Source organism: Ursus arctos, unplaced genomic scaffold (assembly GCF_023065955.2).
Source record: "Ursus arctos isolate Adak ecotype North America unplaced genomic scaffold, UrsArc2.0 scaffold_34, whole genome shotgun sequence".
Taxonomy (NCBI): Eukaryota; Metazoa; Chordata; class Mammalia; order Carnivora; family Ursidae; genus Ursus; species Ursus arctos.
In genome coordinates, this window is record NW_026623030.1 from 30,766,978 (window position 1) to 30,791,228 (window position 24,251).

The following is a 24,251-nucleotide window of genomic DNA, read 5'->3' on the forward strand; positions in this document are numbered from 1 at the left end:
GACACCCCCTGGAGGGCTCTGTCCAGGCCCAGCAGGGGGTCCACGGGGCTGTGGGGGTGGGAAGCTTGTTAGCCTCTGAAGATGCCCATCCCCCAGGCTCGCTCCCAGCTGCAGTGGGTGGCTGGTAAAGCACGGGGCCCGTCGCCCTCAGGTGTGGCCCGGGAGGTTTACTTTCAGCGGTAGAGTTCATCTGACACGACGTGTTGTAATTGCGGTTGCTAGGAAGGGATTATTTTTCTTTATATTCTTTTAGGGGGAAAATTGCCGTGGTTTCTAGAAGAGCAGTCGTTCTTTTTAAAGCTCTGCCTACTGGAAATGGAAAACAAAGATTTGTTTGCACGATGACCAACCTTTCTTTAACCTGCTCAGCTAACACGTTGGGAGGCTTATACCCAGGTGGCACGCGAGGCCCGGGTGCCCGTGGCCATAGCCTGGCCTGACCCCTTGTTTGTCCGAGGGATCCAAGCCCCGCTCTGCCCCTTCAGTAGAGCTGGGGCTGTTAGGGCTGGGCTTCCGTGTCCCTGCCCGGAGGGCACCCTTGATCCCGCCCCCAGGTCCCCATCTGGCCCACCACCCAGGAGTACAAGCCCCTCAGCTGTCACCTCTGACCTCCCACCTGGAGAGTCCAGAATGCGGGAGAAGGCCCGAGGGGGTCCCAGGGTAGCGGCTCTGTCCCAGGACGGGGGGTGAAGCTGCTCTACATGTAGCCTGGGGTGAGGAGGGGGCTTTGTGGCTCCCGCCGGGCCCCAGGGCCTGCCCTGGGGCAGGTGCACCTGCCTGGCTTAGCTGCTCCTTCGCCTCCCCTCGGCCTGGCCCGCCCCACACAGCCCTTCACCGAGGGCCTCCCTGGTGCTCCGGCCTCCACATCCCCCCCGGGCCCCCCCACGAACCCCTGCCGTGCCACAGGGTGCTACGGGTGCTGACTGTCCTGTCTCTCTCCCCCCGCAGTGTGACAGCGAGAGCGAAGGGGACGACAAGGTAAGCCCCCACACCTCCTCCCGAGACCTCCACCCACGGGGGCGCAGGACAGGTGGCCTCCCCACACGTCCAGGCCCCGTCTCTGCCAGGGCTCCCGGGGATGGGGGGCACTGTGGGCCGAGCGGGGGCCATGCTCTGGGTAAGTGCCGCCCCCGCTTTCCAGGCTGGGAGCCATAAACATCCCCAGAAAACAGACTTGCGCTAATAGCAGCCGCACGTTCGCACCTCCTGATTACCCTCCTTTCCAGGAACAATGAGGTTCCCATTAACTCAGGATTTATGCACTTGGAGGGTCTAGCTCAGGAAAAACCACAGCACAGGCCTCCTCGGGGCCCTCGGTCCTGGTCCTCTGCTGGCCCCTGTGTCCTGTGGGGAGCAGGGAAGAGGCCGCCCCGAGCTCTCGGCACAGCGGCTATCTGTGGAGCACCTACTGTCCGCTGAGCTCTGTGTAGGCTAAGGCAGCGGGGGGCGGAGACCCTGAGAAGCGGCAGGAGTGAGACGGCCGGGCTTGGATACCGGCTCGCTCTCTGCTCGTCCCGAGGCCCCGGGGGGCAGGAGCTGTGACTCCGCGACATATCCTGGCACCCCAAGGCCTAGAGAGGGTAAGGAGCCTGCCCGAGGCCACACAGCTGGCCCCCACAGTCCTCTGGACTACGTGAACCGTGCCACTGGGAAGACTGGTAGCTGGTGATAAGGCTGTGGGTGGTGGCCGCGCCGAGGGGAGGTGCCGAGTGGGTGAGGGCACGGCTTTCCAGGCCGGGGGACAGGATGTGCCCCAGGCTTGTCAGGAGGCAGGCCAAAGGGTCAGCTGCACACTGGCTTCTAGTCCCGGAGTGAAGTCCCATCGGGAGGTCTGTGCAGTGCGTGACCATGGTTCTCGCTCACCTGCTGTGTCCTGGCCTGTGTTGGACAGGCGCTGTCCAAGGTGTGGACAGCCGGACAGCCCCTCTCCGCAGACGTACGTGAGCAAGCGTGGAGAGGGCTGGTAAGCTGCCTGGCAGGACAGGCCTGTGGAGGATGCGGGGGTCCAGGTGACCAGCCTCGGAGCCTGGGGGAGGTGGGACAGGAAGGGCCAGGGGTCATCCGTGTGGGCGGGAGCGGCATGGACGGTTGAGGCCTGAGCCCCTGGGTATCCAAGGCCACCTGGCCCAAAAATCCTGCGTGGGGTCTTTGCTGGTCTCCGGACCATTTGGGGAATGAACGCCACTGTCTGGGTCCTGGGGCAGAGGAGCTCAGCCAGCGGCCCGGGCACCTCTGCAGAGCGGTGCTCCTCAGTCTCCCTAGTGAAGGGCCTGGGGACGGGGCTGGGCTGGCGCCTCGCCTCCCGCACCTCCTTTATCTGAAACCACCTTGCAGGGAGCATTCTCTGAAGCCAGTGGCGGCTCGGAGGGGCTCAGAGGAAGGGGTTTCTGAGGCCCTGAGACTGCTGGCTGCCCCCGCCTAGGGCCCCTGGCCTTCTTCCACAGAAGAAGCCAAGCTGGTTCCTTCCGGGTGTCGGAGTCCTGACTCTGCCTCCAGGTCGCACCACGCCTAGAATCACTGCCCCCTCCTCTTGGGCAGCCAGAGGGTTGGCCCCAGCCCTCCAGGGTCCTTGCAGGCCCTGACCTATTTCTCCCTCTATCTCTGAGCCCATGCCTGCTACAAGAGTGGGGACTCTGGGTGGTGGAGACTGGGCAGCAGGAAAGGGCAGGCCCCAGGGCGCAGCTCTGACTGCCCCGCTGCTGAAGTGGCCATTGATGCCCCTGGACCAGGCGGCAGGCCACTGCCAGGGGCTAGCAAGAGGCTGTAGCTGCGGCCTCCTCGGCACTCACACCTAGCGGGGAGCCCGCAGGCCAGTCCTGAGCAACGCTTGAGGACCGGCCCAGCCTGGCCGAGGGACGGGGGCAGGTGCGGTCGGGAGGGTGTGGGCTGAGAGCCCACTCTGGACGGGTGCAGGCCAGGGTCTGGAACTCATGATTCTTGTTTTTCTGGCAATTCCCATGTGCAGCCCGAGGGAAGAACCCCTGCCCTGGAGAGTTTTAGGAGGGCAGAAGCCTGTGTCCCTGAGCCCCCTGCCCGGAGTGCCTGGCTGGGGTCTCTTTTGGGGCACACTTTTCCACTGTGCCAGGTGCAGCCACACGGCCCAGACCCCCCTTCAGACTGCCACTGGGGCTCGTAGCTGCGGGTCCTGGGAAGGAAGGCTGTGGCCAGAGTTAGCCTTCTCCCACCTGTGTGCTGGGCCCCAGCCATGGCCACGGTGAGCCATCTGCACGGGTGATGTGGTGGCCCCGCCGGCCTAGGACAGCCCCTGGCTCCACGGCAGGGCAGGTGGGAGGCCATGCCACCCCCATCCCCAGCTTCAGTGAGGCCAGAGCCAGGGGCCCCAGTGTCCCCACCTGTTCATGGGCGATGGAGACCCCCCCCTTTGGGCCACCGTGAGCTCTGAGTCAGTTAGCGCAGGGTGAAGCCACTGTGAGCTCCTGTTTGTGGGTGGACATTGCCTTGAGGTCGGAGAGAGCCGGACTGTGCTTCAGAAAGCCCCTGGGCTGGAGAGCCAGGAAAAGGGCATAGGCCTCCTCCCTGGTCACCTGGGTCTTCTGTGACACTGGCGTGTGTCCCTGGGCAGCTTGGGATGGAGGCCAGAGGCCAGGCCGAGAGCCCATGCAACTGACCGTGGGGCAGCATGGGCTGGGTCGGTGCGCGCTCGGGCTGCGCCCCAGAGCTGTTTGATTGTGGGGCGGGCTGCCTGGAGCAATCAATGGCTCCCTGCAGGAGAATTTGCCAGGCACCACGGGTGGGTCATGCCTGGTCAGCACTGGCTGGGTCATGGTGCCTCACCAGGCTCTGCGTGGCCACCTGCACTGCGGGTCTGGTTGCTGTAGCGGCCCCCCGCCCCCGCCCTCTGCTTCTCATCTGGTCACACATAGCCCCTCTGCTCATCTGCTCACAGATCTGCCCCCATCAGATGCAGAGACCCATAGTGCCTGCACAGTCAACTTCCAACCCTCAGCCCTGGCTTCCAAGGTGCAGATGCCAACTCTCTCCCACACGGCCCCACGGTGGTTAGGACCTGCATTTGGCTGCTGTGATGGAAAGTGGAATTAACTGCCTTAATAGAGGGGTTTGTATTTGTCACCTAGAAGCCCAGGTGTGGGCCCTCCAGGCTGGCATGGCCTGTCTGTGGCCATCCTTGGTATATGGCTTCCTTCCACACCCCCTTGGCCCATGAAGGCAGCTGTAGCACCAGCCATCTCATCTGCATCTCACCTCCCCACACCACTGATCATGCAGAATGACTGATCACCTGCATGGTGAGCCAGGGATAATGTTGGTGCAAAATGTCCAGTGGGGGCCAGAGCAGAGTCAAAGAGGGAGGGAAAGAGCATGAGTTCAGAGGGCTACATTATATAAATCATAGTAGGAAGCTCAGATTTGTTCCAAGTGCAGTGGGGAACCGCTGTCCCAAGAGGTCCCTGTCCCTCTGGGCTACGTGGGGACACTAATTACGCACCGTGTGAGGTTGGACAGCAAGAGAGACCCAAGTTCCTTCTGCCTCCCTCTAGCCAGGCTGGGTTCCCGGGCGGCGGGTAACTTCCTCCCAGCCCATCGAGAAGCAGGTGCAGCCCAGAGGGTTGCAGTGCCCGCTCACCCAGAGCTGCCATCCCTCCTGTCCTCCCCACCCCAGTCCAGCTGACCCGCCATGGGACAGGGCCTCCTCCCAGGAGCCTCTGCGCTCTGCGGCTCCCCACCACCTTCCTCCAGGGGCACAGCCGGGTGAGCTTTTTCGCCCCTTCCAGGAGGAGCTGGTCAGGGGAGGAAGGCCACGTGTCTCCACAGTATTTGCAGGATGGCAAAGCGCTGGTTTTACAGAGCTGTAAGAACATGGGAGCGAGAGAAAGAGGCGTCTCCCTGCAGCACGCCCTCCCCTGGGACCTGGCCGCGGGATGCTTCCCAGACCCTCGCTCAGCCCTGGGGCACTCGTGCGCTACACAGAGTTGGAAGGAGCTCCCCTTGTCCCGTCCCTTGCTGCACAGTGGGCTGGAGATGGCAAGGCTACTCTAGACCTTTGGTGAGGCAGCTGGACACGCAGCTTGGGCAGCTCGGGGCCCTGGGTCCGTCCGCACTGACTGAACGCGTGTGCTGGGTGCTGCGGCAAGTGTGGCTGGCTGGTCGTCCCCTGGGAGCTCTCCTCCCGGACGGAGGCTCAGGCTCCCTCTCTTCCAGCCAGGGCGCTCCTCCCACACCTGCCCCGGTCTGAGGTCAGATGCACCTGCAGCTTCTATGGCTCCCTCACTGCTCCGCCGCCGGGCTCCTGCCAGCCCACCCACCCTTCACCCACTGGCCTCGGGCTCTGCCCCTGGCTCCGGGCGCAGACACACTGGGGATGATCCACGTCCAAGACACAGACGCACAGAGACCAGCAGGCCTCTGTCTACCCTGCAGCAGCCCTGGAGGCTGGGGCACAGACAGCCAGCTAGGAAGACCTCTCTGTCGCTGCCTCTCCTGGAAGAGCAGGCCTCACCCCGTGGGCGCCCCATGCCGGGCTCTGCAAGCCCCCAACCTGGCCCTCCCCGCCCCCCCCATGCTGCTCTGGGCGCTGGCTGCTGGCGGGGAAGGGAGCCTGTGCTGCCAGAAGGCTCGGGAGCCAGGCAACCAGATGGCCCCTCCACAAGGCTGCGGTTGGTGTCTAACTGCTTTTTTATTGGAAAAATATGGGGTGAAAAATTGTGTGGGGCTCATTAGGCAGCCTCCTGGGCCTGGACTGGCTGCAGTCTGTCCCAGTGGCCCGACCAGGTGGCTGGTTGGCTAGCGCTCCCCCCGGTGGCCGCAGCGCTCCCTCGAGGGAGGTCTGTCTGTCTGGCCCATCTGTGGGATCCCCTGTGAGGACGTACCCCCAGCCCTGGCCTCTGCCAGCTCGAGCAGCAGGACCAGGAATGGGGCCGCAGGCAGCTGGCCAGCCGGGAGGGCCCGGGGTCCCCTGTGGGCATCGGCACTTCCACGGCCGGCCCATACCCTCTGGGCTTCATTTTCCTCTCCCTAAATGGGAGTCCTAGAGGTGCCTGTGGTCTGGGGTGCAGGCGAGAACTCCAGGGGCTGGGGGGAGCATCTGGCTCCCAGGAAGCAGGTTGGGGGCTGCCTGAAATGAGGCGAGTGGGCGGTCGCTCCCCTTGCCCCCTCTGTGCCCTGTGTCTGCAGTGAACACACACTCTGGCCCAGGCTCCTTGATGCCTGATTGGGGTCCTCCTGCACCTCTGTTTGCTCTCTGAAATGAGGCTCCTGAGGTCCCCCTGCTAGATCCCTGTGAACTGTGAGGAGAGGGCTAGCAGACCACACAGCAGCCCAGAGTTGGAGCTCCCTGCCCTGCAGCAGTAACCCTTCAGTTGCTGGACCCTGTAGGACCCTGGGTCAAGGACGGCTGATGCCGTGGCAGCGCCCAGCGTGTGTCCTGGGGGGCTGGGGCCTTCTGAGGACGTGCAGGAAGTCCTGCTGGCCCCTGGAGCCCCCTGCTCACAGTGGGCTTCCCCCGCGTGTCTCTCCTGGACCCACTCCTGGGAACAGCTGCCCAGAAGTCTGTGGGAGGCTCTCCTGTCCCCTCGTCCGACGTCCTGCCAGGCACGGCCTTAGAGAAGCACAGCCCAGGTGCAGGGAGTGCCTCGCGGGCGTGTGTGGAAATGACGCCAGCCACCCCTCTGAGCCATGCGCTTTGGCCTAGGGATGCTGAGCCCAGAGTGTGTCTTCCCATGGGTCTGTCCAAGGCAGGGCCTCGGGTCCAGACAGACACTGGGTGTGGCAGGTAGGTCCTAGCGAGGACCATCAGCTCACCTGGCCCCAGATAACCCTACAGGCCTCCAGTGATACGCTCCCCAGGATTGGAAGCCCCGGGGAGGGTCAGGCTATGGCATCCCAGCAGAGGGGGTGCAGCCTGGGCCCCCAGTGCAAGGGTGGGGGTGGGATTAGCACCTGCTGTGATAAATTGTCACAAACTCGGTGGCTTAAAACAGCTCAAGTTTTACAGTTCTGGAGGTCACGAGTCTGGAATGGGTGTCACGGGGCCCAGATCAAGGTGTCAGCCTCGCTGGTCCCTTCGGGAGGCTCCAGGGAGAACACTTGCTACCTTTCAGCTTCCTGGGCTCTGGGGCCTCTCCTCACAGCTTCTCTGACCCTGACCCTCCTCCTCCCTCTTGTAAGGACCCTTGTGGTCACACGGGGTCCACTGGGGCCCTCCGGGCTCATTGCCTCCTCGAGAGCTCCTTCACTGTGTCTGTAAATCCCTGGGCCCCGTAGGGTGATGGATTAGGGCACGGGTGTCATGGGGACCATTGTTCTCCTGCCGTAGTGGGGCAGTAATGCCCCGGTCTCAGGCCACGGCACACGGCAGACAGTGCTTTCTAGGACCAGGGGCCCAGAAGATGCAGGTCAGGGGAGGGAGGGGAGGGAGGCCAGGATGCTTTGGGCTGCAAGAGCCCGAGTGAATTGGAGCCTGGGGACGGCAGACCGGAGGGGACGATGGGTTTCCCCTGTGCTGGGATCCTGCAGCTGCAGGGCGCCTCGGGGCCCCGCTGATCTTGCCCGGCCTTCCCCCACCGCTCGAGAGCGCGTTCGCATGGCCTTGCCTCTGTGGGTGCTCACAGAGCCCAGCTGGAGCTGGTGGGGGCAGATGTTGGTGGGAGGGGCTGCTGTGTTCAGAAAGCAGAGGTGCTGGGGTCACACCGCCTGCACGCGGGGCAGGACTGGCTGCCCCTTTCCAGCTCAGTAGACGTGACACCCCAGAAGATGCGGGGGCTGTCTGTCCTTCCTGCCCACCACCCTCTGGCCCTTCCAGAACTAGCCGAGCAGGACAGGGGTTGTGGGCCTGGGGCAGCCCCCGTGTCCACCCCCTGCAGGTCGTACCAGGCCTGACTGGGGTGGGGGGCTTACAGAGAGGCGGTCTGTCAGGCTGCTCCCCTGCGGGCCTGCTCCCCTCTGTGCCCAGAGGGCTCACAGCCCCTCAGACCCCACCTGCCCTGCTAACCTCACGGGCCTCGCAGGGCTGGGGGCTCCCAGGCCTAGTGAAGGCTTTTGGGTGGGGGTCCTTACCTCCAGGGCAGGTGGGGGCAGGGTGGGAACCCCAGGGTCTTTCAGGGCCAGGCATAGGCTACGCACACATAAGCAAGCCAGATGCTCTGAGATGCAGTGAGAGCCTGAGGACAAGTGGGGTGGGTGGGGCAGGGGTCCAAGGGGGGTCGAGACGCCCCACCCTGACCCCCAGGTGCCGAGCCTCTCTCCCTGCTCCACCAGCTCAGTACCAGAGCCCCAGGTGGTCCAAGCACCCACACCCACCCTGGCCCCACCACAGGCCTCTGCCCTTCGGAGGTCCCCCGGCAGGACCTGGGGTGACTGTCCCACCTAGCCCCACCCCACCCCTGGGGGCCTGCAGCCCCCCACCCCCAGAGGGGAAGGGCTACCTGCCCTTCCAGGCGAGGCCTGCCTGCCACCTCCGTAAGAGTGCTGGGCCACCACGGGAGCCTTAGAGACAGACGTGCCTTCCCGCCCGCACACGTGTGTTCACACCACACAGTGCCGTTACACGTACCTACGCTCTGTGTGCACACTCACGGGCACCCCTCAGCCCTCTCCTCAGAAAGCCCGGTGGGGCTCATGGCTTCTGCTCCGGACGCCAGCTGAGGACCCCTCCCCCCGGGACGGGCTGCTCAGGGCGCCTGCCCTGCCTCACTGGACCTGAGTCCAGGTCAGGCCGCTGACCCAACAGGAACGTATTCTCCCGTGGTTCTGGGGCCAGGAGTCCAGAACCGAGCTGTGGGCAGGGTGTGCTTTCCCTCGAGCCTCGAGGGGAGGGTTCTTCCTGCCTCGTCCACCTCGTCCAGATGTCCCTGGCTCGTGGCTGCATCCTGCCCATCTCTGCCTACGTTGTCATGTGGCTTCTCTGTGACTCCTCCTGGGGGGACAGAGTCCTTGGATTTAGGGCACCCTGATCTAGGATGATTTCACTTCAAGATCCTTGTCTCTCTCTTTTGAGAGAGAAAGGAGGGGAAGGGAGGGGGGCAGAGAATCCCAGACGGGCTCCACACCCAGCACAGGGCTGGATGCAGGGCTTGATCTCACGACCCTGAGATCATGACATGAGCCAAAATCAGGAGTCGCCACCCAGGCGACCCGAGATCCTTCTCTTCGTCACCCCTGCAGAGACCCTAATCCCACATACGGTCACGTTCTGAGGTTCCGGGTGGACGTGTCTTTTGGGGCCACCACTCAGCCAGTGCGGCAGGCTGCCCCGTCCTGCTCGTGTCCGCCTCCTGGACGGCAAGGGCCACATGGCAGCCACGGCCATGGCATTGAGGATGGCCCCGCCTCCTCTGGGGCCTGCAGCCTTCAGAGCCCTGTAGCTCAGCTCTCCCGGTGCCCGGTGCCCGGTGCTGTCGGACCCTCCCTCCCGGGCTTTCCGCAGCCTTTCCCGCGTCTTTGGCAGGTCTCTACTTCCTCTCGTAGCTGTTCGCGCTGAATTTGCATTTCCTGGTCAGGGAGGAGGCAGCGCTGGCTGGAAGAGCAGGGTCTGATTTCACCCTCTGTCAGCCCATTAGTGGGGTTTGTGGGTCTTTCTGGTCTCGCTTCCCACCCAACGCTGGGTGCCGATTAGCAAGGACCCACCCTGGACCCTGCCCCACACCCTGGCCTCAGCTGAGCCCGCCAGTCCACCCCCGTGGGGACCTTCCATGGGAGGCCACGCTCCCAACACGGCCGGGAGAACCAAGGCCAGGAGCAGGGCCCGTGCTGGGCAGTGAGGCACGGGAGGGCACCCTGGCACCTCCCTGAGCCCCCCAGCCACACTGGTGTCCTCCCACAGGGCCCTGTCCTTGGTCTCCCACAGGCCTTCCTCATCTGCACACTCTGCGTCCACTTACCCCAGAGAGGCAGCCCGGGCAGGGGGGCAGGCACCTCCCCTGGGGTGCTGCCCGGGTGACAGACAGTTACATCCTGGTCTGATGAGCGTGGGTTCCTCTGGAAGCCCTGTGCTCCCTGGCCGCTGCCTTCCCCCTCCTCTTAGTCTGCCCCTCTGCTTCCTTCCAGATTTCATACCTTGTCAGATCTTTCATGTCATGCTGCCTGCCTTTCTACACACAGAGACAGACCTGCCCTGGGTTCCCCCAGCTGGGGGGATGCCGTGCACAGAAGACTGTCTCGAGGACTATCAGTGCCTGACGGTGGCCTTGGGAACCATGTTGGACATGAAGACAGGCTTCCCCTGGGCTGGGGCTGCTCCCCCTTTGGACGGCGCATCTCCAGGCGTCTCCTGCCGGTGCTTGGACTGGCCCAGCAGAACCATTCGGCCCCCACCTGCTGTCCCCACCCCCATCGGCTCTGCCAGGGGTAGGGTCTCCAGCCAGCTGGAGCGTGGGTGCAGCCTGGCCACCAGCCTGGGTCTGTCCTCTGTAAAAGGCACAACAATAGAACGCGCTTGGGGGGGCCGTGAGAATTCAGAGCTCAGTTAGTGAGGAATACCCGACTTGGTGTACATTGCCCCCCGGGAGGGTGGGACCTGCCCAGGGTACGAAGAAAGGACAGAGCTGGGACTCCCCCCGGGCCTGTGTACGCTGTTGGCCCCTCCCCCTGCTCCTTCCATACGGGCCCTTCTAGGCCTCAGCATCAAGCCCATGGTGGACAAGAGGGACAGCAGGGCTCCGTGCAGGCCCCTGGCTGACCTCCCCCTGCAGAGCTCCCAGCTCCTGTAACCACGGCCACCCGCCACTGTACTGGAACAGTCCCATCTCCTTCACAGGAGAGGCCCCACCACCGTGCTGCCTGGCTTGTCCCAGCCGCTCCCAGCTAGGCCCATTGCTCCCCACCCCCCACCCCAGCCTTATGGTGGGTCCTACAGAGAGGGTCTTAAAGACTTTCTCTCTCTCCTGCTTAAACCTGGAGCCACTTCCTCTTGCTCAACACAAACACCCAAGCTCCCTCGAGGCCCTGCCAGGTTGCTCCCACCTCAGGACCTTTGCACGGGGTGTTAGCCATCTTCCCCAGAGTTCCCCTCAGCTTGGTCCTGCTCAGAGGCCCCGGCTGGAAGGGCTTCCCTGACTGTCGCTCCGAGCAGCACACCATCACTTTGCCCATCCCCACTGCCGTTCCTCCCACCCCATTTGCACTTGTCTTGCCTGTTTCCCCATGTGTTTGCTGGCGGCTCCCACAAGGCTGTAAGCAGGACCCAGGCCTGCTGAGGGCCATTTGTGCGCTGACAGCCCCCCAAGGGCTGGTCTTTCTGCACTCCATCCCCTCATCGGAGTCCTGGATACAGACGTGGGGGCTTCCTGTGGCTGCGGCGACCAACCACCACAAACCTGGTGGCTGCAGGCCACCAGACTCGTCTCACTGTCCTGTTTCCGCCGGCTTCGGTCAGGGCGGGGCCGGGCTTGTCCCGCTGGGGCTGCAGGGGAGAATCTGTTCCCTGCCTCTTCCAGCTCCAGTAGACGCCCACACTCCTAGCTCCCGGCCCTTCCTGTCTCCACAGCCAGCAGACTGGCGTCTTCCCATCTCCTTCCCCTGGTGAGGACCTGTGATTACACTGCCCCCCGTCCCCATCATCTGCCTATCTCAAGGTCGGCTGGTTACTAGCAACCTTAATTCCATTCTGCCATGTAGGTAAGTACTCAGACTCCTGGGATTAGGTCACCTGCATGACCCTCGTTCCCCGTTGCTGCCAGAGGCCTTGGGGCCAGGGCTGTGTGCAGGAGCTCATAACCCTACACGGTGCATGTGGCAGGTGAGGAGCCCAAGACAGTCACCTGTGAGGCAGAGCCTCCTCCCCAGCCCCCGATTTTCCCAGTACGTCTGGCCTCTGCTGCCTTCCCAGAGGAAGAGCATGTCTTGGCTAAGCCCATAGAAACCGCAGTCATACTGCTGGGGTTCAAATCCCAGCTCTGCCGCAAAACAGCTGCACCATCCCGGATGGATCACCTCTCAAGTCTCTACCTCCATTTTCTCATCAATACAATAGGGGTGACGGGGTGTCCCCAAAGGATGTAAGCACGAGGGCCCCATGATTTCCCAGTATTAGGGCATATAGCATGACATCTGACACGCAGCAGGTGCTGGCTGTCTTGATGGCAGGAAACAGCAGGACTTGGGGGAACGGTGTTAATTTGCCAGGAGAAGGGAATACATGTATTTGGTAAATAATTCAAGCAGAACAAAAGGACTTAAGGTCCCCACCACGAGTGGCGCTGTTAGCCGTTTCTTCCGGAGCCTTGCAGATTACCTGTGTCCTTTGCAAATGTGTTCATTCGTGTATATTTAGCCAGCGCGTGGGATCCTGGAGCTGGTAACCAAGAGTCTCTCTGGCTACGCAGCACACTCCCCAGTGTAGACCCGGCCACTGATTCTCGCAGCCTGGAGCAGGTGGTTGCAGGTTCTGAACCTGGCCTTCTAAGCCAGGGGTCCCTGGACTGCCCACCACGGCTGACCTCCTGGGGCCCCCGAGCGTGTGTTGTGCGTGGATTGCCTCACAGCGCGTTTCCTGACGAGAAGCTGTGCCGCTGGCGTCCTGGGGCCCCGCCTGTGCGCTCTGGAATGGAGAGGCCTGTTGCTGCGGGTGCACCTAAGGGCTGCCTGGGTGCCTGGCTCAGTGTCCGCATGTGCGGGCATTCGCAAGGGGCAGTGGTTCGCCTGGATCTGCAGTGGGCTTCCTCCCGCCCAGCAGCCAGGAGGCTCTGGCGCGCGTGCCCGCAGTAGCCGTTTGCGCTTGCAGTAACTGATTGGACCCTTCCCCGCCGTGCATCCCCGTTTCGCAGATGGTGAAACCGAGCCTCAGGGAGGGCGGGGCTTACATCGTACGTATGTACAAGCACTGTCATCTTTCCTCGCCGCTCGGTGACTCAGTTTCCCCCTCTGTAAACTGGGCTTAGGAGCCATGCATAACTTGTTGCGAGTCGGAGGGGGTCGGGCCCATAAAGCGCTCAGCACAGCGGGCGCTGCGAGAGCTGACCTCGTGGTGGAGAGGGAATAACCAGGTTCCGACCGGCCTGCTGCCCCGCGCGGGCAGATCCGCGCCTCGGGGCTGGATTAGTCGGGCCTGTCCGCGCCCCGCCCCCGCCCCGCCCGCCCGCGCTCTCGCCGCCGCCTGCGCGCCCGCCAGCAGTACGCCCGCCGCCGCCGCCGCCTTGTCCGGCCCTCGCCGCGCCCGACGGCGCCAGGGGCCCCGCGCGCCCCGAGAGCCACCCAGAGCGCGCCGAGGCGGCGCGGCCGGCATGCGCGTCCCCGGCCCGGGCTCCGGCTAGGCAGGGCGCGCCGGGAGAGGGGCCACCTCGACGGGCAGAGGTGGCGGGGTCCGCGCTCCGCCGCCCGCGTCCATGCCGCCCGGCTCCGGTTCCGGCTCCGGCTCCGGCTCCGGCCCCGGCCCCAGCCCGAGGACTAGCGGCAATTGCCTGCAGAGCGCGTCAGACCCGGGGCGCCCGCGCGGTGAGTGCGCGCTGGTGGCTCCGGGGAGGGATTCGGGACTTCGGGGGCCGGGTACAAGAGAGCAGCCGCCCCCTCCAGAGGAGCGGGGCTCAGGAGAGGCCCCCGGCGCTCTGCCCACCGCGTCCCTCCCGGGAGCCAGGCGCGCGGAGACCCCGTGTGTCTCCAGCTGCGTCCCCGCGGCCCACGTGGCGGCCGGCGGGCGGGGGTGCATCCCTGCACAGGGGCCCGGGCCTTGGCCAGGGTACTGAGGGGCCCGCGGCGGAGGCGGGGCCGGGCGTCTTGGGGGACGCGCGCTTTTGTCTGCGCCCCGGCGGGGGCTCGGCCACCCCGCTTCCCGGCGCACTCCGCGCTCACCTGCCCAGAGTTGGAGTTCTTTGTCTGGGGCGGGGCGCGGCCGGCGGAGGCTGTGCCGCGTATCCGAGCGGAGGCTGCCCCGCGGGTCGGGTCCTCGAAGACAAAGCGCGCGGTGACCTCCGCCCGCGGCCAGGATTGGGCACCCCAGGGGAGTTAGTGCCGGTCATGACACTCTCCCTCCCGGGCGTGCCCCCTCCATCAAGACCGTGAACCTGCAGCCTGGGCACCTCCCACCTGTGTTTTCGCCCGGGAGTGACCCCTTTCTTCCGCCCCCACGCTGGCTCAGTGCCAGGTTTAGAGACGATGTGGCTGCTTGGGTCACATCCCAGTAGATGGTCTTCGGGAAGTTGTTTGCACAGGTCTGGTGGCTGCACTGGGGCTGCCCCCCTCCCCCCCGGGTCAGCTGGCCAGCTCCCGACCCCTGCCCCTGGAAGGGAAGGAGCCAAGGGACTGTGCTAGGCGAGCTCCAGCAGGAGCAGTCTCTTTGCGTGCCCTGGGAAAGGGGCTGGCCCGCGGGCGCGTCCCCGCAGCGGACTGAGGATGCCTGCCCCGTGGGCATTCCTAGGTGGGCATGGCTGCGCCTGGCCAGATGTCCCGGCCCCTCACTGTGGTCCAGGAACCTCCCCGGACCCCTGCAAGGATTCGGATCCTTCCACTTCCCCAAGCAAACTTGAACTTGGGCCCTCTGTGGCCGTGGGGGTGGGGGGACCAGATGGACCTGGGAAAGTGCCTTCCTTCCTGCCTTTGCCAGGCTGGCATCCAGGGTGGGGAGTGGTGGGGAAGACACTCCCCCCTCACCCCCTCCACTGTTCCCCTAGAATTTCCAAGTGCCTGGGGCGCCACCTCCTGGCTCCTGCTCAAGCCCCAGGCCTTGAACTGAACGGTGGGGCCTTAGGTGAGCCTGCTCCCCCTCCCCCCAGGCTGGGACCAGGAGGAGTCATGCCCCACAGAACACAGGCGCTTTCTCATTGCCGCTTCTCCGCGTTCCTTTCTGATACCGCCTTTTTCAGATGGGAATGCCGTGTCAGAACAGGGGGCTCCCACCGTGTTGGGGCTTGGCTCCCCACCCCCGCAGCTGCCCTTTCCCCGCCTGGACTCCCCCCGATGGTTGTGGCCGCTGAAGCAGCCGGGTTCATTTGCGCTGCCGAGAGGTAAGGCGCCCTCTGGCAGTGGCGCTGAGCTGGGACCCTCGAGGCTGCTTGCGCAGTTGGCACCGTCCCCGCGGCCCACAGGGCCTGTCAGCGCAGGAGATGATGAAGACCTTACGGGGCGCTCGTTAGAGGAAGCAGCTGGCACACAGCGGCTCCTCTCCTGTGGCCGTGCCCACACGCGTCCAGAGCAGCCGAGAGGCAGCCAAGCAAGAAGAGACCTTCAGACCTGTGCTGGCACCTGGTGGCTGGGAGCGGGTGGGGGGGGCAGCTGGGTCAGGGTCAGGACCCACACGGGCCTCTCATAGCCTTCCAGGATCGGAGGGAAGGTCAGATTGCAGTAGGGTCGCTGGGAGGACGCTGGAGTGCTTGAGTCGGGGGCGACATGTTCTGATTTGGATTTAAAACAGACTCTTGGCTTCGTGGAGAATTCACCTGTGGGCGTGTTAACGAGCCCAGGTCATAATGATGACAATAGGGCTGTCACGCAGGCACTGCAGGGTGGTCCTGGGGTCATGGTGAGGGTCCAGTCCAGGGAGAATTGGGGTCACAGGGCAGGCCCTGGGAGGGTGGTGACGCGTGCGCCATCAGGCAGGGTATAGTGTGGGGGTGCAGCGGTCATCGCTCCTGGCAGATTTGGGGCCGAGCCTGCTGGAGTGAGCTGTCCTCCTCCTGGTCCTGGGCATCGTCACTTTGCAGACAGACAGACTGGGGGCCTGGCCCCGAGGGGCAGATGGTGCTGGCCGTGTCTGGAACCAGAGTCTGGGCTGCAGTGCCCCCTCCCCCACCAGGGCTGACAGCCTGCCCCACCCTGCCCCTGCAGACCCCCCAGCTCAGGTGGACCCCTCATCCCCATGGGGTCTCCTGGGGGTGAGGTGGTAATCCAGAGACTCTAACAGCCACTACTCACCATGTAGAATGTGCCCGAAAAAACAAACTGGCAAGGAAACAAACTCAGGAGAGAAGAGGTCATGGCCGTGGTGCCCCCGTGTGGGGGTGCAGCGTGTCCCACCCGGCTGGTAGTGGGTGAGAAGGTCACACACAGCCTCCACGGTCTGGCAGATCCGGCAGGAAGGACCCCTCCATGCACGGCTGTCCACGCTCACTCAGACACGGGGGAGAGTGCAGTCTGTGCACCCACCTTCCCCGCCTGGAGCCTCCTGCGTCTGAGGCCCACCTTGGATCGTGTTCACCTGTCAGGGGTCCTTCCCCCAGGCCTCCGTGAGCACCCTGAGATCACGTGGCATGAGGACCCACAGCCTGCCTGCCGGGGCCCGGCTCCTGGGGCACCGGGCTGTGTTCTGGGGGCTGTGTTACCACCTCTTTCATTCCTGGTCCTGGGTTTGGGGACATGATCAGAAAAAGCTAACCCCATTCCAGTGTGATTGCAAAGTCGTGCAGTGACAGGCTCTGTCCTGCGTTCATGGTCTGTCTTTCACATTTACACCACCGGTCAGTCTGGAATTATTCTGATAGAGGGAGCAGCTTCCCCTTTGCCGAGCGGCCAGCTCCCATCACACACCGTTTCCCCACAGATGAGTGGCGTGCAGCCTGGGTCATGCACAGACCTGGGTCAGGAGCGCATCACTGGCTCCCCCCCGCTGTCACTTACGTGCAGTAAGGTGCTGCCCTTTCGAGTATGCAGCGTGATGCACTTTGACAGATGCCTATGACTGTGTTTCCACCAGCACCGTCAGAGAACGCTTTCATCACCCCGGAAAGCTCCCTCGTGTTTTCTTTTAATTTGTGTAAATGTGGTAAGATGCACCCAACAAAGCTTGAGTAATCTTAACCATTTCTAAGCACACAGTGAAGAGGCATTAGGCACATTCACAGTGCTGTGCGGCCGGCGCCTCCGTCCACCTCCAGACTCCACCTGGCACACCCCTAGCACCCCGCCCCGGCGCCCCGTCTACTCGGAATCTGACTTCTCAGATACGTGGGATCCTCCAGTGTCTGTCCCGTTCTGGCCTCTCTCGCCACCGGGTCCTCAAGGTCCATCCAGGGAGTGTCAGGTGTCAGGATTTCTTTCCTTTTTAAGGCTGAGTAGTGTCCCTTGTGCGTATGGACCATTTTGTTCCTCCATACGCCCGCCGATGGACTTGGGGCCATGCCCGCTTCTCGGCTCCTGTGAGTCATGCTGCCATGCCTGTGAGCGCACAAACATTTGTTGGACACTCTGCTCTCAGTTTTGGGGAGCACGTATCCAGGAGTGGGATTGCTGCTATCACGTGGTCTTTCCATGTCCAACCTTGTGAGGACCCTGTGGACCGTTGTCCACACCTTCTCGCCAGCAGTGCTCGAGGTCGCCAGCTTCTCTGCACCCTCGCTGGCACCTGCTGCTGCCTGGCTTTGACGGTGGCTGTCCTCACGGCAGAGTCCTCATGCTCTTTGGTGCTGGTCCCCCGCCACCCCCCCCATGGCAACTCCTGGCCGCTCTCTCCACCGGGAAGCCCAGCACAGGACCTCTACACACATGAGAGGCAGTGGTCCTGGGGCCAGGGGACATGAGGGCTGGGGCGATGGCTGAAGAACTCACGGTTGCATTTTGGGGTGATGAAAATGTCCCAACCCTGACTGAGGTGACAGTTGCTCCCAGCTGCGAATACACTAAAACCACTGAATTGTACGCCTTTGACAGGTAAATTGTATGGCCTGTGAATTACAGCTCAGTGAAGCTGTTTTTAAAAAGTCAACTAGTGGGGCGCCTGGCTGGCTCGGTTGGTGGAGCACACGACTCTTGATCTCAGGGCTGTGAGTTCGAGCCCCATGTTGGGTGTAGAGTTTACTTAAAAATAAAACTTAAAAAAAACAACCCATCAAAAGAAAGGTCTACTCAGGAAAGTCTAATGGAGCTCCTTCCGTGAGCTGTGGCAGAGTCCTCCACGCAGGGCCACGTCCTCACCCTGACGTCCCGCCACCTTGCGTGCATGTGGGCGTCTACACAGGAGAGAGGCTGAGAGATGGGGTCCATCAGAAATCACGTGGACACTCGGCACCTCGTCACAGCCGTGGTCCCAGGTCTGTGACTCGGACCAAAGCATGGCAGGTGCCGTCCTGCAGCCTGTTCAGTCCCAAGCGCTTCTCCACCCTCCAGCACCAGGCCCAGCGGAGTCCTCGGCTTCCTGGGGCAGGCTCTGCCAAGATGCACCTGAGTTCCCAAGTCCCAGTCCGTCTCCCCCCCCGCCCCCCCGCCCTGGCAGGGCCACACTGAAGCCCCACATCTCTGCTGAGCATCCTCGATTCCCTGATCGTGGGCTGTGTGACCTGTGTGCCCACTTGCTTGCAGCAGGCCTGGGCATGGTCACCCTCCCGGGTGGCGGCTATGAACACAGGAGAACACCAGGCCAGGCAGCCCTCACATGCACAAAACCTGTCCAGACCTGTGTCCTAGGGGCAGGGGTAGAAGCCAAGTTCACCCCCAGGCCCTTCATCCCCTCTGGTTTCTGACCGTCCTCTCTGTCTTCCAGGCATCTGTGGGCTCTGAGAAGCTCTTTGCCCCGGCAGCCGATAAAGGTAAGCGTGTCCCTTGGCCTCACCTCCTAGCCTCTAGGAAAGGACAGGACACATTCCAGAAGTCATCATGGGAAGGGATGGCGGGCCTTTTGGGCAAGAGAGTGGGCTCCAGGTTATGCTCTATCATGGGTCGGGTTCTGGATGCAGAGCCTGAGGCAGGGGTTATGTGCTGTGATTTACAGCCCCCCAGCAAAAGCTACAAGGAAAGCAGAAGTCAGGAGCAATGGTTCCCAAAGTGGGGTTCCTGCCCCTTCCCAGGGACTGTTCGCAAGACATGTTCCCAGACCCTCCCCAGGCTCATGGGGTCGGCTGCTCTGAGGACAACTGGCAGCTTGTGGTCTAGCACCTGCTGAGGCATCCTGCGGCTGTGTGGGCTGGCTGCCAGAGCCAGCACTGCGTACGTGGCTAGCATTGCCATGAAGGGACTAGATCCCTGCAGCAGCCCCACCACCTGGCTGGCGGCCCCCACACGAGTACCACAGGCACATGCTGCCAGAAAGCTCTCCTGGCCAGCACTGCTCTAGAGAGTGAGTCCCCCAGCACAGAGGAGGGGCCCTTTGGCTTGGAAGGCTCTGTCTAGATAGAACTGGACGCAACAGGCCTTGCAGCACAGGTGGGGGCCTGCAGTGACCAGTCCCAGTGGCCTGGGAGCAGGGCATGGTCTCCCCCTGCTTCAGGTGGAGAAGTCTCGTCCTCAGATCAAAGCATTTCAGCAAAGCGTACACATGCTGGACAGAGTCAGGGTAGGGGAGGCCAGACAGGTCTCGGGAGAGAGGCATACTCTGCTGGCATCCCACAGAGTGTGACACAGAACCATTGTCTTTTCAACAAATAATCACAAACCGTATGGCTCAAAATGGATGGCACTTACCCTCTCAACAGTCTGGAGACCAGAAATCTGAAATGAAGGTGTTGGCAAGGCCACACTCCAAAAACTCTAAGGGATGTTCCTTCCTTCCTCTTCCACTCCTGGGTGTCCCTGGACTTGTAGCCATGTCCCTCCCACCTCCCATGGCTGCCTCCTTTTGTCTTAGAAGGACATCCATCACTGGGTTTGGGGTCCACCCTGTTCCAGACTGGTGTCATCTCAAAATTCTTAGCTTGATGACATCTGCAAACACCCTTTTTCCAAATTAGGCCACATTCACAGGTGCTAAGGATTGCAGTTTGGACATGGCTTTTTGGCACAGTTCAGCCCACTACCAGGTCCACTCACGTGCGAAGGCAGAGCTTGGGAAACGAGTCAGGGCTCTGCAGTGCCCAGGGAGGTTCATAGCAGGGGTAATCACTGGTAGTGCCCATGCTTCCCCAGTGAGGGGAGAGGCTGCAGGAGGGCTGGGGCCCTGGCGGCACACCAGCTCTGCCCAGCCCACACCCGCCTCTTTCCATCCTTGTGGCTGCTCTTACTTTGCAAGGGGCTGGAGGAGATAGAGGAGAGGCAGAAGAGAGGTCAGACGCCAGGCCAGCACCCCTTGGCAGCTGTGAGTGAGTGGGTAGAGATGGTGCCATGAGCCATCAGGCCTCAGTCCCCAGTCTCATGGCAGTGGTGGTGGTCGTGGCCTCCTCCCTGGTTCTGTCCCTGAGCCAACAGATGCAGGCTGGTGGCCACAGGGGGCCGTGTCACCCTAGAGGAGACAGAAGGAGCCATTTCCTGCTGCCAGGGGAGGAGACTTCCCAGAGGGTCAGCAGAGTCCTCTGGGTCTCACTGCTGGCCTGGGTCTCATGGCCCTGCAGCTGCAGGCTTCTTGCTGCACTCAGCATGGCAGGTGCCTGCGTGGGCCCCAGGAGGAAGTGAAATCTGCCAGCAGGCCAAACAGGGAGACCGCAATCAGGAACCTGAATCCCCACTCCTGGGAACCCGGCCATTGTCCGCTGGAGACAGAGCCTCCTCTGGCCTGGACACGTGCCCTCTGCCTAGCCTGCTCTGGGTACTCCTTACCCACCTGACCTCTGGGCATGTGACCTGAGACACTGCCTGGAAAGGAGGGTTTGGGATGAGTAAGCAGAAGGTCAAGTCCTGAGCACACAGGCACGGCTCCAAGGGGGGACAGTCTCAGCTGATGAGGGACAGTGCGTGTGGCGAGGGTGGGGGACGACCTGCATTCTGGCAGTGTGGCGAGCAGCAACGTCGTCCCACCAGGTTCCAGCCGGGCCAGCCCTGTGGAGAGGCTCCCCCAGGCCGCGGGTCCCCTGGGTGGTTTCAGAAAGAAAGCAGGCCACTAGCGCGTTGCTCAGCGACAAGGGCGACAGTGAAGGTGTGGCCGAGGGGGAGGCAGTGGCAGGAAGCGCCTGTCCACGCGGGCGACAGGTTCGGAGCCAGCACCCTGCGTGAGCCGAGTCTGCGCTGCACTTTGCCGCCCTTGCGTGAAGTGGGGTCGCTGCGGGCTCTCTGGGCCGGCAGCCCTCCCCAGCCCTGGCCCGTGTGGCCTGGGTGGGGGCTCAGCCCTGAGTCCGGCCCCGCTCACTCCGGCCCTCTCTCCGCAGGCCCCACGCTGGGCGAGGAGGCCGAGGCCAAGGCCGGGGCGCCGCCCAAAGTCTCGGGCCTGGAGCGCAGCCGCGAGCTGAGCGCCGAGCCGCCCTTCCTGCCCACGGTGCGCAGCCCCGCGCCCCCCGCCGGCCCTGCGCCAGGCGCCCCGGCCAGCCAGCCGGTCAAGAAGGAAGCCCCCGCCCTGCCCCGCCTCACCCCGCAGCCGCCGCACGCGCCCCCGCAGCCCCGCGCCCCGCTCCCGACGCACGTGCCTCTGCCCCTGGGCGCCTTCGCGGGCCACGGCCAGGCTGCGCCCAACGGCCTGCACAGCCTCAGGTGGGAGGGGAGGGGCGGGGCTGCACCGCCGCGGGGGCGGGGCTGCGGGGAGGCCCGCCCCCCCGGCACTGAGCCCCGCTCCCCGCAGCAGGAGCAGCAGCGCCAGCAGCAGCGCCAGCCTCGGGCTCGCGAAGCACGCGTCCCTGTCGCCTCTCGGGCCGGGCCCCCACCTGTCTACCTCACACTTGGCGCTCCGCTCGCAGGCCCAGCACCAGCACCACGCGGCGGCCATGTTCGCCGCCCCCCCGACACTGCCCCCGCCCCCGGCGCTGCCGGCCAACAGCCTGGTCGTCCCAGGACACCCTGCCGGTAGGTGCTGGCTGGGGCCGGGCCACTGTCCCCCTCCACTCTGGGATCCTCCGTCTGGGTCGGTGGGAGGGACTTGGTCTCCCCAGCGAAGGGGTGCGGGCTCCTGAGGCAAAGCCCGCCCCACCTGCTCCCGACCCCAGGGGCTGATGGCAGGGCCCTGGCCCCGCAGGCTGCCTTTCCCAAGGGGGTCCCACTGCCTGGTGCAGAGGAAGCTTCCTGCCTCGGCCTGGGTTGTGCACGTGCATGCAGGCGCACGAGTGCCCCCTGTGTGCACACAGAAACAGACGCGGCCCCTGCTCCATCCTGAGCCCTTGCCAGGCCCGGCAGGGAAGGGGGACCTGGGGCGGCTCCGCTGCTGTGCCAGCAAAGGCTTCTGGGGCCTGCTGTGACCCTTGCAGTCCCTCATCCCCAGTGTGTCTGGGACGAGGGCCTCGGGCCCTTCGTGGGGGTGTGCAGAGCTCAGTCCTGGAGAACAGGGTTTCCCGGTGAACGGCGGCAGCCTGGCTTCTCCCTCCCTGCTTGGTTCTGGCAGGTGCCCCCTTCAAGGCCAAGTATCAGGGCGTCGAAGATTTCTCCCGGGGTCTTGTCTCCAAGTTCTTTGTAAAGTCCTGAGCAGCCCAACGCAGGTCCGGGCAGCTCGGCGCCCTGGGATGGGACCAGGACGCTGGGCTGGGGGGCAGGGCTCCCCTGCGGCCGGCTCCGGGGGCACCGGGGGCTCACGGTGTTCTCTCTTGCCTTTAGATACCAGCCTGTTGATCTCATTCAGCCAGCCAATCATGTATTGCCAGCCTCATTCGGGGATTGTGATTGGTACTTGGTCACAGGCACCTCTCTTACCTCCACCCTGGGGCCCGCACCTAGCGAGCGGCCACCACGGCTTGGCCTGCCGAAACCAGTGCCAGGTGACTATCCGCCTCGCCCCGCCGGGAGCCCGCGGCCGACGTGCCTCTCCGTCTCTCTCTCTTTTTCTCTTGTAGATCACGAGCTGCTCAGGCAAGAGCTGAACGCGCGTTTTCTGGTCCAGAGCGCTGAGCGGCCCGGCGCCCCCCTGGGCCCGGGGGCTCTGCTGCGGGCGGAGTTCCACCAGCACCAACACACACACCAGCACACACACCAGCACCAACACACATTTGCCCCCTTCCCCGCGGGGCTGCCCCCGACGCCGCTCCTGCCGCCCGCCGCACCCCCGCCGGTGCGTAGGCCCCCCGTGCGGGCGGGCGGGGGGCGGCCCGGGCGGCCGGACACGCAGCAGGCACACGCAGACGCTCTCCGCACGCACACCGGCAGACACCGCCCCTTTCTGTCCGTCTGTCCATCTGGCCCCTCCCTCTGGTCCTTCTCTGGGTCCTGTCGTGAGGTTCTCTGTCCTGGGCTTGGGTGGGTGCCCTACGTCCACACATGGGCGACACGGCCTTGGGGCTAGTTGTACCCACACAGGGTTTTCAGCGTCTCAGTCGTCTCAGTCCGCAGCAGGACAGCAGGTCCGGAGACTGAGACAGGACTGAGGGGGGCGGGAGGGACCAGGCCTCCCTCCCATGGGCCCCAGGTCCTGGACCCTCTTTTCTTGAGCCAGCTGCTGTGCGGGGCAGAGTTCATTGCCCCCCGGCTTTGCTCTGTGAAGGGCCAGGTCGCTGGGGGCCTGGGTGCATGTCACTGCTTGACTGCCAGTCCTGGACTCCATGCCCCCATCGTGGCAGCAGCATCTCCTCCTGGGTCTCAGCCAGTACAATCAGAGGGCACAGATGGGCCACTTTGCACCTCCCGCGGTGGGACCATTAGAATGGGGGGGCCACCCAGTCTGAGAGCTGGGCCCCAAGGAGCCAGTCAGGGCATTGGCCAGTGTCCTCAGGGAGCCCAGGGGACGGCTGGCTGCAGACCACCAGCCGGAGGAAGCAGGACAGCCATCTGGGCCTCACTTGGTCCAACGGGGGTGTCGGTGCTGGGCCCAGTGGAGGGCGTGGGCAGGCTCGGGGAGGCCTCACTCTCCGCTTTCTTCCCTTCCAGTTTGATAAGTACGCACCCAAGCTGGACAGCCCCTACTTCCGACATTCCAACGTGAGTGTCTCTCTGTGGTCACCCGGCTGGCCGGTGGGCTAGAGGTCGCGGGTAAAGGGTGGGGCTGCACCTGCCCAGAGGCCTTGTCAGATTCCCTTCCACATAGCGTAGGGACCCGGGCCCAGCATCCCCACCCAGGATGTCCATGCTCCCAGCCAGGGCCCTGGAACACTCCCCCTCTTTCTCTTGCAGTTTTTCCCGTCCTTCTCTTCTGCCATCCCCGGACTGCCCACCCTGCTCCCACACCCAGGCCCCTTTGGGTCCCTACAGGGTGCTTTTCAGCCCAAGGTACCAGCTGCTCCTGGGGTGGGACGGGGTTCAGGGCACACGGGAGCCCCTGGCGTGCAGTTTTGTGTGTTGCTGTGAGCCAGCCATACCGGGTGGGACGTGGCTGTGCAGCCCCACGGCCAGAGGGGCCTCAGCAGGACCCCAGCCCAGGCAGCGGCAGGGTGGGGCACTGGGGACAGCGAGAGTCAGGCTTTGTGCACCCTCATTCCTCGGCTGGGAGTGCTTGAGGTTGGCGTGGGAAGCATCAGGGCAGAGGGGAGGTCTGTGTGGGGTGGCCAGCAGGGGCCGTCCATGTCTCAGGAGGCCCCGGAGAGGGCCTTCCCCGGAGCAGGGCTGCCTCAGCCCCCTAACCCAGGCACGTCCTCATCAAG

General features: G+C 63.9%; 1 protein-coding gene across 6 annotated transcripts in view; it reads left to right on the forward strand.

Annotated features, from left to right (window-relative positions):
- Positions 1–24,251, forward strand: part of FBRSL1 (fibrosin like 1) — an 83,098-nt gene that overhangs the window by 50,540 nt on the left and 8,307 nt on the right. For 2 of the 6 annotated variants that reach the window (XM_057305959.1, XM_057305960.1), the window contains exons 5-11: positions 949–978; positions 18,380–18,425; positions 20,910–21,228; positions 21,317–21,537; positions 22,515–22,729; positions 23,542–23,592; positions 23,785–23,880. In XM_057305959.1, the coding sequence (XP_057161942.1) occupies positions 949–978; positions 18,380–18,425; positions 20,910–21,228; positions 21,317–21,537; positions 22,515–22,729; positions 23,542–23,592; positions 23,785–23,880 (978 nt within the window). Of the gene's footprint in view, positions 1–948; positions 979–18,379; positions 18,426–20,909; positions 21,229–21,316; positions 21,538–22,278; positions 22,440–22,514; positions 22,730–23,541; positions 23,593–23,784; positions 23,881–24,251 lie in introns of all 6 variants that reach the window. The other 4 variants (XM_057305962.1, XM_057305963.1, XM_057305961.1 and 1 more) reach the window with 3 other exon arrangements.